Source organism: Myodes glareolus, chromosome 25 (genome assembly GCF_982192425.1).
Source record: "Myodes glareolus chromosome 25, mMyoGla1.1, whole genome shotgun sequence".
NCBI lineage: Eukaryota > Metazoa > Chordata > Mammalia > Rodentia > Cricetidae > Myodes > Myodes glareolus.
In genome coordinates, this window is record NC_142050.1 from 25,838,621 (window position 1) to 25,853,597 (window position 14,977).

Genomic DNA, 14,977 nt, shown 5'->3' on the forward strand with positions numbered 1-14,977 from the left:
TGCCCCAAGGATTTCTGTGAGTCCTTTTGGATTCTATGGGCCTTACGCTATCCTGCAGGGACTACAGATTGTCCTAAGGTTCACTCCTAAAACCTACTTTCATTCATCATTCCTCTCATCATAGCACTGCCTTAAGAAAAATTAATATTTTTCAAAATGGAATGACATCTCAATCTCGAATGCAATCATTTGTTAATCATCCCTTTGATAACTATTATAATATTTCAAGTCAGTCCTAGCATACGGGTGTAAGCGGACGTCATCCACATTAAAGAGGGCCGTTTTCTCTCCTGGAACAGCCGTCATTATCTCCTAATTACAGTCACTGTGAGGTGCAAGCTGAAGGCTGCACATAAATCATGCAAGTAAACGGAAGCAACACTATGATACGTTGGAATTATTTGATTTGCATTCTTGTGCTTCAGTGGGAAGATGGCAGGAGCATCTACATACCTCCTTTGCTGATTGAGTTTTGAATGAGATCAGTTTCTCAAATCTACTAATGTGGTTAAGACATGCGTTAAATGTTTCTCTGTGCCAGTGTGCTGATGGTGGTAATGCAATCTATCAGCCCTCTTCTGGCTAAAAGTGACCTTCCCCCTACATGTCCATCAAGGGGTTGCCTGACCCCTAAGTGTGTAGGCCAGGGTCTCTCTGGAGTTGCCCTGGAACAATGACTGTGTTCAAAAAACCAAGAGTAATTCACTCCATGAGATAGAAGTCCTCTATGAGTATCCGAAAATAGCAAAAGAATTATCTGATGAGGGAAGAAACAAGCAGGAAAAAGACAGGTCCAGTTTTATAAAAAATGAAAACTCCCTTCTTGCCTTCAGATGGCTTGAAAATTACTTCAACAGTCTAGGGGGGAAAGGACACAACCAGATACTGGTAGCATGTGTCACCTGTATTTTCTCACTAAAGAAACCCAACAGCCTAATATAGAATTATTAGTATCATTTTCTTATAGGTAAGTTCATTCTGTGACAAAAAAAAATAACATAAACAAGCATTGAATATCCAGGTTAGTACCTTGTATCTCTCGACCACTCTTCAAATTCTTGTGTGCCTTTGGATGGTATCCAGACCACAGAAAAACACAATGTATAGAAATAACTGTGGGGTAACAGGAACAGTGATGAATATACACAGAGAAGACCCCAGAAAGGAGAAAATCATCATGGAGGTTTCCCTCCTCTCTGATAGTGGGTCAAGTGAGGAGGGAGGTTGAATGGGAAAAAAGAGAAGAACTGGGGAAATAGCTGGTCTGGACTCTAGCCATAAGGTACAGATCAGAAGTCCCGAGAAGAACCCTAGATCCTGTAGATGGGAGGACCCTCGAGTACTGGTTCTGTGTCTGCCTCTGGGCGAGGAGGTAGTCATCCCTAGGGGCACTATTACAACTGCCCAGCTTCTCTCCAAACCTTCCAGAGATGGAAAATGAGAGACCTTTGGCTGCCAGTTCTCATTTCAAGTCCTCTCACTGTCAGGAGACTCTCCTGATGTCTTGCTGAAGTGTCTCCCATGCTCCCTGGGGCCTTTTTGTCCCGCTTCTGAATGCCTTAAACACAAGGCTCCTATGGAACCCAGAGCGATCTCTTCCTTTGAGGCAATATCATCAATCTGTAAATAGCCATTAAAATACCTCTTAGCAATCTCATCCCTGAATGAAGGAGATGCGAACAGAGGCTGCGGAGCCTCTCGGGGAATGTTACAGAGAGGATCCCAGTAGGAAACACAGAACAAACTGGACTGGTCCCCAAGGTAGCTTCCCAACCAGAAAGTCTTTGATTTAATATTTTTCATCCTTTTTTTGTGAGGTTCTCCATCACTTTGTTCATTTTTATCACTCTGTCATCAGTCCAACTTTAGGTCTAATATGCATAGGCATAGTTTTTTATTATATAAAATAAAGTCTCATTAATTCAGGTTCAGTTGGAAAAGTCAAATCCCAATGAGTAAGAAATCAGAGTGAAAAGTATTTTCAATTTAAATATCATGTCTATTTTAAAAGACTACATAATGGATATTAATAAATAAAATGAGAATGTTAATAAAAACGGTGAGTTATAATAACTTTATTTTTATGATACTTTTTACTTTCAAAGTGTTTTCACATATATTATTTTATATTGGCAATTTTAGTCAATATTATAAAGAAAGTGTACAGATAATAGATCATCAAACCTAAATCAAAATGTCTTGATTGCTTCCTACTAAATTTGAACTATTAACTCAACAAGAATTATATGTAATTATTTCCAGTCTGCATCACAGTATTCTGAATTAATGAGGTTCTGCTCTGTTCAAGTTATAATAATTCTGACAACTTTATGGCCATCTTATCTTCTAGAGTGTCACTACCATCTACACATTAGTAATAAATACTGTTTCTTCACACAGGAATTCTTGTCATAACAGAGCATCCCACCTTGAAGAAGTTTCACCAAGCAAATTATCTCACAAGTACCTCAAGTAGAAAGGAAGTGTTCTGTATGATAAATGTGCTAACGGTTTATGATTCTCCAAAGATGCTTGTTTTGACTTAAAGTGAGCCTCTCTGGGGAAGTTATCCCAAGACAGCAAAAACCAAACACATCACAGAACTTACCAACATTATCTTTGGGAAAACACAGTCAGGATTAATCCATTTAATTACAACTAAAGGAACTAAAGTGATACGGGGCAGAAATAACCCCAGCACAGAATATCCCCTTTGAGGAACCCAGTGATGTATACAGAGTCTATTGGCATCTTCATCTTCACTTTTTTCTTTAAACCCACATTTGGAGTCATAAAGATCCCTGATTCTTTCACACTGGTTGAAAAGGTGATGTCTTTACCTACCTTAAAAAGCCTTAAAATGTTAGCCACCATGATGGACACGGAGCTTGCTGCAGCACCTATGACACCAGAAATCTTGTCGGGCTTAGTAAATATGGGTGGATCGCCATTAGCACACTTCACATCGGACGCATCTTTCTCTATCAATGCCTGCACGAAGGTTAGCGACTGTTCCAAAGCATAGGTGTCCCTGGAGCATGTGTCAAGGATCCGGACACCCAGGGTGATATTGGAGAGGAGATCGGGGTCCTTGTTAATCTGGTCGATTGCATAAAGCATGGCCTCTAGTCTGTGGATCCCCTTTTCCTTCTTCAGCTCTCCACAAGGCACCCCTCTCTCTCCCTTTGCATGAACAGGAAAGAGACCTCCCAAAATGATGTCCCCGTCCACCCGGATGGAATGGGCATACTCCTGGCTGTGAGTTCTTTGCATCATTGTGAGGATCCAGTAGAACTTGGCAGTTAAGAGGAAGAAACAAGGGCAAGAGGCTGAGCGCTTTCCCTCGCATACCATTTTCTCCGAGGATGGTATTGCAATCAATGACCCAAAGTTTATTCTTGCCGCAGAAGAAGGGGGACCACCTGAGGCTGCACCTTTTGGAGTCTACCATCAGGGCCCATGGGGGAAGACTCTGGGAATTTCCGCAGGTTTTCTTGATTTGAATGTCACAGTGAATTTCCAACAGACCCTCGATTCAAGTTTATTTCCACATAAAGCCAGCTTGCAAATACATTAGAATAACATCTGAGGTTCTGATGTTGGGATGAGGTCAACAATTCACGGCCGTGAACTCAGCCCTGTAGCAGAATTATTCCTGGGGAGAAGAGGAAGGAAAAGGGGGAAATCAAGTTCAGTAAGGCTGTATTTTTTGTATATACTTAAGTCCTGTCTGTTCCAACTTTTTTATTTCCCCCATTCACTAAGAACTGCCACTTTTTGGTCCCCTGTGATTCTGAACACCTGGCTGCGCTGCATCTAAGCAGGGAGATTGATGACATGTTTGGAGCAAGAGAAACAGAAAAGCATCAGCAGCTAGATCGCTTCTTTCAAACCAGAGCATATTTTTATGTGTCACTTTATTTCAATAAGTCTTATTTCCAGCGAGGTACGATTCCTGTGATCAATGGTATTATTTCTTGTTGAGCCTGCTTTACCTTTCACAGCTATATAAATTTCTCATTTAACTCTTGTCCACAAGATAATGAAAGGTGATTGTCTGTGATGAGTTCAACAAGCCACTCATTTCTTAATGACTTTTAATTTTTTAGGATCCCAGATTTCTCAGTGGGAAACAGTGACTGTTTGATCACAGAAAAGGAAGGAGGGAGGAAGAAAGAGGGGAAGAGAGAAAGGGAAAGACAAGCTACCAGAAGATCTGAAAATACCTTGTAGCACGCAGAAACATTTAGTACAGAACATCCACTGCCTCACATCAACAATCTATTGTTCTCTGGTAATAAAAAAAAAGTCTTGAAAATTAAACACATAGGGAGGGTTACGTGTGAAGATCTTCCTGTTAACATTGTCAGAGTTCCCAATTAATTTATCAGAGTGAAGCAATGGGCACACTTGCAGTTCTGAAGTACACATGCCTTGATCTGAGAACCCCTAGAAGCACATCAGAGCTGGGGATCAATTGGACAGCTGCTTAATTTTGTCCGACTCGGTGGGAAGAAGAGTCATTCCAACAAGACCAGAAATAACCTAGAATGAAAGCATCTATGGGCAAATCGAGGCGAAACCTCATCCCGGGGTCTTCATCCTTAAAGAATTCCACAAGACCTTACAGAACAATTCTGACATTTAAGTGGGAACGAGAACTGACGTAACAAAGGGAATCTTTTTTTGAAATTTGAAATGCGCATAGAGTGAGCAGAATAGGCAGCAGCAACATATTCTGGCAGGATGCTTAATCGAATGTTCATTTCTAACCTATTTCCACTTGAATCTGAAATCTGGACCGTTTCCCTTCACCCCAGCCAACCAACATCTGCTTGTATCTCCCATTCACTCGTTCAAGTTCCAGTTCATAAAATTCCTTTTCCATCTTCTTTGTCCTGAAGAAAAGGATGGAGCCTCCCGGGGGGACAACTGAACATATGCACAAGCGTCTTCAGGGAGGGCTGCATTGGTTTTCACTTCCAGGATTGAAAAGAGGCTCTTAGCCCACCACTGTGCAGCCTTCTGAGTGTGCTCTGGAGCCCCAGCCAAGTGCTGGCCCTTCTGCTCAGATGCTTCCAGGCTGCCTGCACAAAATGGCCTTCGATTCCCTCTGCACTGCCCCAAAGATGTAGTCCTTCTCTGATTGTCTCACCACTCAATTCACCTGGCGGCTGCTTCCCCTCAGAGTCCACAACCGCCTCCCCTGAACTATTTCCACAGAAGGAAACACTTAGGAAGGAAGCCCACCTGAGTTTCAGGATGAAACTGGATGTATGCAGTTAAGTACTAGTGAGTACAATTAGGATCGTGTTTTACAATCTCACAAGGAAGACTAGTTACGTCGTGGTAGAATGTCATTAACTCTGACCACTACTTTAGAGTTTGAGACCAAGTCCTCACTGGCTGAACCTAGAATAAATGGGCAAGCGAAGAATAAATTTCAATGTCCCAGCCTCTCACCAGCTGCAACACTGAGAGCAGGCCCCGCACCTCATCTGGGCAGCACAATGGAGCCAACTCTGTTAGCAGAGGTGCAGGTGAGCCACGGTATTGTGAGTGCAGGAGAGGCATCCCCACTCCTCATCTGTCTAGTGGTGCCATGGGCAGGGGAGAGATGCCCACTCACTAGCCCATCAAGCCTAAGGCGAATAGAAGAGCTGGCCCTAAGATCGTGAGAACTGGAGAGTTATCCCTGCCCCTCATGGGCTGCAGCACTTGGGAGAGAGGCACCTCCGCCTCACCTGGGCAACACAGCAGAGCTGAAGGTGTTGGTGTGGGAGAGGGGGCCTTGAGGGCGCCATAGCAGGAGAACTGGCCCCGCCGCTCGCTGGAGAGCCTAACCTGAAGCCAGGTGAGGGCTGACCAATCCTGCAAGTACCCAGGCCCAGAGCCAGGCTTATGTGCTGGCCCACCCCAACATCCATCCCATCTGTGATCTGCTGGAGCACTGGAGCAGGAGGTGGGGGAATGGTGTTGGTCTTGCAGACCCGCTACCCACAAGAGAGGGCAGCAACCAGATTCCAGGGAGAGTCCCCATAAGGCACTGATGGAGACTTCGAACCGTACCAGCGGCTCTTTGCAATGAATGCTTGCAAGTAAAATTAGATGGTCAAATGGGTTTGCTGGGGGACTCACTGTGTCACACTGCAGCTTCCATGACAAGATTGTCCCCTTCTTCCTTTTTTTCTCTCTTTTCTCTTAAATTTTATTTTGTTTCATGGGGAAGGGAAGATGGGTGGGATAGGGAGGCATAATGTGAAAGACATAAAAAAATAAATAAAAAAGGAAGTTAAAAAAGAAGAAGAAATTCCAAGGCTAGGCCTGTACTCCAAAGCCTTTCTTCATTATACCAAACCACCGCAAACCCCTTCCACACCTAAGAGAATAAACCGTTTTCAGTTACAGACAAACACAAGCTCCATCTCAGGTTTCCACATTTACTCCAAACACATTAAATTAGTTCCACTTGCCGGTGTAGTCCTAGAAGTAATAAAAATTAGTCTCTTTTCGAATTATTGGTACTTGCAATAACGTTTAGTCTCTTTAGCGTCTCAGAGTTCTGTTCAGCGCTCTAATTTAAAGAAAGGCTGGGGTATGGAAAGCAATGAGGCGGGAATCAACTGGGTGAGCAGGCAAAGGCAGTGAAGTGGAAAACGGGGGATTCCCCTTGAGGTATCCTGTACTGGACAGCTTGTTGGGTTTTTGTTGGAGTTTCCACCTTGGCAGCATGGAATTGATGCAAAGCAGCTCTCTAACCCGTGGTTTTCTTACCTGTAAGGGGAGATAGAGCCTGCCAAGAGGCACACGCTACAAAGCTGGATCTGGCCCAGGGTGCAAGCTCAGTAACCAGGTATCAGTCTGGTCTGTCGGTCTTTTTCTACCCAAAGTAGAGTGACTTTTTGTCTGCTCACCCAGTTGGTACAGTGTTTACTGGATTCTGTTCGCCACTAGAAAAGTAAAATCAGAGCTATGTATAAAATATTTAAATATTGCAGTTGTTTCAGAGTCTGATACATTGCCATAAAAATCACAGAAGCTGAAGATAGGTTCAGCTTCTCTATTAAATTCTAAGGAAAAATAATATGTGAAAGTCTATGGAAGACTAAATAACTGCAAACGTTATGATTCACAGCATAATCTTATACTGCTTAATCCGCTCTCTTAGAATTCTTGTGGGCTTTAATCCAAACATTGTTGGAATCAATATTTTTAAAGAAATAATGACCTTTCTGAGCTACAGATCCAAACAGCTTTTCTTCATGTGCTGTGTTTGATTTAAAGTAAAATAGCTTTTCTCCCAAGCTGACCATGCCCTGGGCTTGGCTGAAACCTTCCCTGCGCAGATAGACCTTTTCAGGAAGGTGAGAGTCCGGTTCTGTGGCCAGCAAGCTGCTGCCACACAATGGTGGCTAACACACATGAAGCTGAACCACGCCGTCTCCCATCTCACCCTCCCCTGCCCCTTCTCAGTGCTGTACCACCGGCACCGACTTCTCACAGACCTAGATGTCTTCATAAGCAAATTCCCTGGCCTGTGCCGCGGGCCCACATTTAATTTTCTATGTGTGTTCCCTATATCAAAGTCTCCAACCACATAACTGTATCTCAAAGGATTTCTAAATGCTGCTTATTATTAATTCCATTTAAGTAGGGTGGGGGAGAAGAACAAACAAAACAAGCCCAGACCTCATCCTCAGTAGAATAAACAACAACACCCCAAAGTCATCAGATCCCTAAGGTGGGCCCTGTTCTTTGAGACGGCCCCAGCCGTGCAGAGACAGGCAGTGATGATGCAGTGTAAGGGCCCCAGCACTCCAGGGAAATCTTTCATAAATGTTTGTACTTTCCAATGGTTAGCTCAAGAAACAATAATGTGCAAATTAGAAAGGGACAACTGTGGGACATTTCCAGAAGGGATAGGGATATTTCTGGATCCCTCAAAGGATTGAAAAATGTTCAGGCTTCCAAACTTTAAATCTGTTTTCCTAGCCAGCTGCTGCCAATGGGACAAGACCACCAGCACAAAGGGGATCTAGCAAGATCACCCCCTCATGCCTTCCTGCAGTGTGGAGCACTGATGGAGTATGACTCTTGTGCCAAGAAATAAAAAGCTTTTCTCACAAAAGCAACATTCCCACACTATTATCTGTCTGGCTCTTTAACACTAGGGAAGCACTGCCGTCAGCTCCTAAGGCTGCAAACCCAGGCATTTCCCACGCTTGTAGTTCTTCAGATTGTTTGGAAATACATGAAATTTTGTCGATGTCTCAGACTGCCTGTGTCAATCCTTAGTGGGGACAGAAGAAGGCCTCCCTGGCAACAGAGGCCTGGAATTGGATCCTGGTCTGGCAGTCAGCCATTAGCTGGGGACACTGAACAGGTCACTTCCTCTCAGTGTGCTTCCCCTGGCTCATCTGTGAAGTGGTGCTGTGACCCCACCGGCTCGAAGGTGTCTGCCAGCTTCCTCTTCTAAGACTCTGTGACTCAGTAATAAGGGACTATGGGATTCTTCTCAAGCAGGAGACCAAGACCGAGGCTTTGTCAACTGAGCACGATAATTGGTTTTGTTTGCAAGCAAGTAACCCCCACCCCACCCCCCAATCAGAGAGAGAAGGTTCTAAAAGCTTATTTATGCAAACAGGGCAGATATTAAGAAAACCAGATCCAGAAGACCCTCAACTACTAAACAGATAAATTAGACAGTTGTTATTTGCATAACAAAAGAATTCACCACAGGTTTCCTTTAAATACCTAAACCCCACGCATTTAAAAAGAAATCTGATTTAGAAGAATTGAATTTCCATCCTTCTTTGTAGACAGCACAGCCATTGCACAGAAAGACATTTATGGTATGTATCAGGTTAGAAGAGGGGAAGAGACTGAAACCAGCTTACTGAATGCTCAGAGGGGAACTTCACACGTATGATCTCATTTTCTCCTAAAATTCACCTATAAGGTTGACATCACAGCCTGCATCTGGACCTGAGAACGCGAGAGCAGATAGGCTATGTGGCTGTGTGAAATCTCAGGCCAAAGTTCACAGTAAGGGCTGTAGTTATAGTTTGTGCCCTACCCTAAAGCCTCTGGGCATGAGCCTCTGACCTGACTGTGTAAGATGTTAGCATGATGCCTAGGGTTTCCGGGAGCCTGAGTCTAATCTTTGGGCAAGTTACTTAGTCTGCTTTTTTCTTAAGTGTGCACTGAGTTCTGCCCACATGCTGGGTCGTGGCATCAAATGTCATAATGCACACTAAAGGACTTGTTAGACTGTCAAGTGATACGAGAACGCACAAGGATAGTATTGGCTTAATAACCAGACCCAGAGCTAAACTATTTTGCTCATAGATCATACTTAAATCTGAGGAAAACACTTTTCCATGACCAGCATGGAGGGTCAGACCTTAGCAACAGGCATGTGGCCAAGAATCAACTTTAGAAAGCTCAGACCAATAAATAAATAAATAAATAAATAAATAAATAAATAAATAAATAAATAACTCAAAGGAAAACTGGAAGGCCCAAGGGGTAGTTCTTAGAACAACAATGTCTGACCTGAAGGGCACAGGCATTCAAAGCAGCCAACGGGTCATTCTTAACATGCGAGACATTCTTCTGTATGACAACCAGGAAAACTTTTTAAGCAGTGAGCAAAATATAACACTCTTAGCACTAAGGGTTATTATCACTGGAAAACCCAGCCAGCAGATTTGTATCTTAATGTATTCTCTTGCCTGGAAAAGTAGTGAATTAGCAATGCATGTGTTCAATAACCTCTAGAAAACTCCTCTGGGGCTTTTCCTACATCTTCCCATCTCTCCTCGTCTGTTCCTTGCCCCTTTACAGAGCTGACTCCTTCTACCCAAAAGACTGATGTGTCCTGTGGTCAAGGACCTCAAAACCGTGCTTCTCTCAGCCTTGTTTCTCCCAAGAGAGTGAGTACATCTGTCAGCAGGTGTCAAGCCTTGATGAACTCCCTCCAACTGGAACATCTGTGTTTTTTAAGTGATTCCTAAGAAAAGCCATCATATCTTACCACTGTTACCACAACCAAACAGAGAAAGGAACTGTCGCAGGCACCTTCTTTCCACAGTGTCCCCAAATCAGCCCAACAGTGGTGGGGCCCAGATGAGACAACGCGATGCTCAAGGTTCTTCCAGTCAGTGGATGAGTTTGCTTTAACTTGCCAAAGCACCAAGAAGAGCTTAAAATCAAAGAAAACATAAGTGGAAGGGAAGGGAAGAAAGAGAGGGCAGGAGGAAGGAAGAAGGGAGAGGGAAGGGAGGAAGAAGGGAAGAGAAAGGGAAAGAGGAAGGGGGAAGGAAGGAAGGAAGGAAGGAGGGAAGGAAGGAAGGAAGGAAGGGAGGGAAGGAGGGAGGGAGGGGGAGGAAGAAGGAAAGAGAAAGGGAAGGAGGAAAGAGGGAAGGGAGGGAGGGAGGGAGAGAGAAAGGAAGGAAGGAAGGGAGGGAGGGAAGGAGGGAGGGGGAGGAAGAAGGAAAGAGAAAGGGAAGGAGGAAAGAGGGAAGGAAGGGAGGGAGAGAGGGTGGGAGGGAGGGAGGGAGGGAGGGAGGGAGGAAGGAAGAAACTGAGACCTAAATTTCTAACAGCAAAGAATAGCTCCCTTGAAATGGAAATAAAGATAAATATACAACTGGCTGCCAGGCTCACAACCTCTCCTAGCGCAACATGGAGTGGCCACTCCTACTAGGCAAACCCAGTAAGAGAGTCCAGTAGCACCCAAGCTTCTGTCCTGAAAACAGAAACAACTTCCTGGACCTTTCAAAGCCGGTCTATTCAACAGGCACTGAGATGTGGTCAGATTTTTGCTATGGATCTAAGCAAACGATAAATCTGTGCAGCACCTTCTTCTAAGATACTGAGACAGAGCAACAGCACTCCCTGACTAAAGCAGGGGCCTCTTGATGTCCCCACTGGGAGAAGACAGTGGGAAAGAAATGTAGAAGGGCAAATATCATTGTGCAAGTATGTGTGTGCAGTATGCAGTGTGCCATGCCCTAAAGACAATGGAACATTCTTCCACGAAGATTGGCACTTGATACTGCCAACGTGAATGTTAGCTGGCCTGTTTGTTGCACAAATACCAATTAAACAAGCAGCTTCAACCTGCCCAGCCAAGTCTGAAAAGAGCACATCACTCCAGACCTCTAACTTTCTTCTGCTCTCCTCCAGCTCAGCTCAGCTGGGCTCATCCTTTTCCCCCCTTCCTTTTGGATCTGAATGGCTGGAACTATTCAATCAGCCATAACTTGAAGTGGGGAGGGGGGCAAACAGGGCAGAGAATGCCAGCAGTAACCAAATAGAATGGCTTGAACCTCTACAACAGTATTCAGCTGTGTTCTCAGAATCTTCTTTCTTCTGAGAAAATGTCTCCTAGAAGCCTCCTCTCCTAAATTGTTTCCACGTCCCTTATTTAAGAGCAGATATTTTCTTTATCTCAGGTGTAGTATGACCTGTAGTTGACGCTGAGATAGGAAAGCTGCAGTAGAAAACCATTTCCCTGGTGAAGGGGCTCTTTTCAAGATTCAGGCCATATATTTGCAAGACCAGGAGAAAGCATTTTATACAGCTTTTTGTCTCCTTTCGAGATCTTTCCAGATACTATTCACAAGCAAGTGACCAGGATAAACTCGAGCGGTTCCTGTAGCCATTTGCAATTATTGACAAACAGTTTCATAACGAAAAATGGAAATTACAGTCAAGTGCAGTAAGCTGTTTATCCAAGATCTACCTGCTGGTGGCTCCTTCTCTCTTTTCATTTTTCTTTCAAACAAAACACAAGCTATCGTCGGAATGCATTTGCCCTGATAGTAATTTGTCTTGCAAATACCTCCACCGCAAACCCTGTCTTCAGTTCTTTCAGTGGGAGAATTAATGGCCAAGATCCTGGTGTATTCTCGGGTGTTCACGAGATTCCCACACTGTCGGGTCTATGGAAAAAGATCACCCCCGATTGACAAAAAAGGTATTCCCTCCAGGGTTGGAACTCCTGGGGGCGTGGTGGGGGCGCTTGGTCTTCTGCAATTCACTCACTACCGCTATCCTGGGCACACAGACTTTCTTTGAAGCCAGACTCCCCAATTTAGGCTAGAAGCAATTCCTCAGGGATGCTCTGAGGTGCTTTCTTGCGCAACGGGAGACTCGCACGCGCCTCCGCATTTCATTTGCACCAAAGAAGCGTGTCAGACAATCGAGGGGGGGGGCGCTGGTGGGGATATAATTCTGTTATATTTTTCACCAACTGTATGAACCTCAAGGGACCCCTTTGAGTAGATGGGTTCACTCCAGCCTCGTGGCTGAGAGGTCTCCCCCTAAATATCAAGCAGTAGCCACTCACCCTACCCGGGGTACCCTCCCCGCCGCATCTTCCTTTTCCTCCCAGTTCCTTAGACCATATAAGCCCAACACAGAGTATAATGTAGGGCCGCTAGGAAGGACCTGGTTACTCTAGCTTTTTCCAGGCACCCCGGCACCGCCCCAGTCCCCGCCACCAACACCCCCGCGCGCCCTCGGCTCCAGTCTCCTGAGCGCACCGGTCCGAGAGCGCCTCCTCCCCCGCCACACCTGCTGGCTGCAGACGCCCACACCCCTCTCAGGTCCGCCTGACACAGGGGCCACTCTGACCGTGGGTGCTGCCGAGGAGCTGCAGGGAACGTTTGCCTTGGCTTAGGAAACTCTAGATCCTTAAATCTAGATTCCCCACCCCCAACAGGACTCGGAACTCCAGCGTTTTCCCCGGAGCTGGGGGGAGGGGGCAAGGAAATCCCAACCTGGCGGAGCTAACTGGGGAACCAAAAACTCAAGGCAGAGTGTATGTGCTACGCAGGGATACAGGTCTCAAGGACCCCCGACACTATCAGGCTTTTCCTGCGACACCCTCCTCCCTCCCCAGTCTTCCCCACATCCCTGTTAGACATCCATCTAGCTGGAGCTCAGGAAGGCGGGGGTTACCCCAACTCATCCCGGAAGCCGCTAACTTCGGAAATCCCTCGCTTTAGATTCGCATAACCAAGGTACCTGGGCATCTCGACCGGGCAAGTCCAGATTCCGCCAGGGCAGGTCCAGGAGGTCACTCAGGCCAAGCAATCCCAGGCAGAGAGATTTAAAACCCTGCTGCCCCTTCGCACGCCCCGTTAGAGCATCCTAGGAGCGCCTGTCCACTCCCATCACCCTTCAATCTCCCAGTCACCGTTTAAACTTTTGGGGGATCACATCTCCAAGTCTTGGGAATTCCAAGCTAAGCTCCCTCTCTTTCGCACCTCTTCACTGGAATGTAATCATGGGAAGGCAAGAGGGGTGGCCGCCTTGTTATTTGCAACGTAAAATCAACAGACACCCAATCAAGCTCCAATGCCCGGCCAGCCCCTCGCCCCCTGGTGCCCACTCTCCCACTCTCCCCATCCGCGTTTCTCCGCCCGCCAGTTCTTTCCCAGACTCCGGCGTGCAAAGCCATCTACTTGCGCCCAGAAAAAAAAAAAAAAAAGGCAGATCATTAAAGTAATCTGAGAAGAAAGCATACACCTGGCTGTCAGCTGCACGGTTGGGGGGTGGAAACGGCAATAAAATCGGGGGAGGTCCTACTTTTGCAGCCATTTGGGGTTGGGGGAGAGTTGAAAGATGGGGGCTTTTTTGCTATTGCTTTAGCACTTGCTTTCCTTTTCTGTGCCTGCTGCTCAACGGGGGAGTCTTACCCTGTTCCCCGCAGAGGGCGAGGTGAGGAAGCCCGCTGGGAGCCCGCAGCTCCATGTCAGCGCCGCCGCCGCCGTCGCCACCGCGCAAGGCGAGCACCGCGGCCGCACTTGTGGCTGATCTCCGGACTGAGGGGGTTGAGCTGGCCAAGCCACCGGCGAGTCTCTTCCATGTGAATAACAAATACTCCCACCGGCGGCCGCGATTGGTCTGCTCCCTGCGCCTCCCGATCCTCCTCCCGCGACCATTCACCCCACGCGGCGCGTCGATCCGCGCCGGGGATCGCGCCCGGGATCGCCAATCGCTTCGCACCAAGCAGTCACCCCTAGGAGCAGGAGGAGGATCCCCGAGGGGCAGAGGCCCCGGCGTGGGTAGGGAGTGGGACACCCCAGTGGTAGGACCCCTTCAGCGTTCAAGTCCGAATCAACTCGGGGACCAGAAATAACAGAGTTCTGGTTTTTGTTTTTGTTGTTGTTGTTGTTGCTGCTGTTGTTTAAATATCACCCCACCTGCCCCGCCCGAATAAAAAAGGGAGGGTTCGAAGACAGGGAGAAAAGAAGATGACTGGGGGGAGGTACGAGAACCCGCAGCCGCAGCGTGCAGTGAGCTTGGGACCCACGCGGGAAAGCGCCTCTCGACGCCGCCGACCTGAAGCAAGGGGGACGGCTCTGGCGAACCCGGGACCCCTTCCCTCCCAATGAACATAGCTCCAAGGAGGGTGACCGTGAAGAAGATATGACAGATGACAAGTGTCCTGACACTTGCTTTCTTTCCAGTGATGTTCAAAGTAGAGCCCGCCACGCACTTCCATACAAAGTTTGCCTCCTGCTAGCAACTGTTTGGTCCTTGGTATTGTCCCTTGGCTTGGACACCGGAAGGTGCCAGGGAACGCCTTCTATCGCGCCCCTGAAGCTGAAGGTGGGACAGAACTCAGTCCCACTGCGGGCTCTGTACAGGGGACTAGGCAGCAAGGCGACTGTCATTTTGTGGAGAGGATTGGAGGAGCCCAGATCAAGGAACTCCTCAGGAGCTCGCTCACTGGGAAACCTTAGGATTCCCTCTCATCCAGTGGCCGGGAACCCGCTGCACCCCGTGCTCACAGTCCCGGGCCCCTTCCTGCCGGCTACGGCCCAGGTACCTCCACTGGGCGCTTAGAGAAGGAAAGAAGGAGGGAACCCCCTCGCCGCACTACTCTGCACCAGGGGTGCTCTGGCCTGCCTGGCTATGGGTTGGTGAGAAAGTTCCATCTAGGGGTGGCCGCGCGCAACTG

The 14,977-nt window shown here is 46.9% G+C and overlaps 1 protein-coding gene across 1 annotated transcript in view; it reads right to left on the bottom strand.

Annotated features, from left to right (window-relative positions):
- The window catches only part of Grm8 (glutamate metabotropic receptor 8), an 824,187-nt gene extending 810,900 nt beyond the window's left edge, over window positions 1–13,287 (bottom strand). Inside the window, exons 1-2 of the mRNA XM_048451013.3 lie at window positions 13,036–13,287; window positions 2,845–3,655 (exon numbers count right to left, since the gene is read on the bottom strand). Of these exons, the coding sequence (XP_048306970.2) occupies window positions 2,845–3,354 (510 nt within the window). The 5' untranslated portion in view covers window positions 3,355–3,655; window positions 13,036–13,287. The remainder of the gene's footprint in view (window positions 1–2,844; window positions 3,656–13,035) is intronic.
- Between the last annotated feature and the right edge of the window lie 1,690 nt (window positions 13,288–14,977).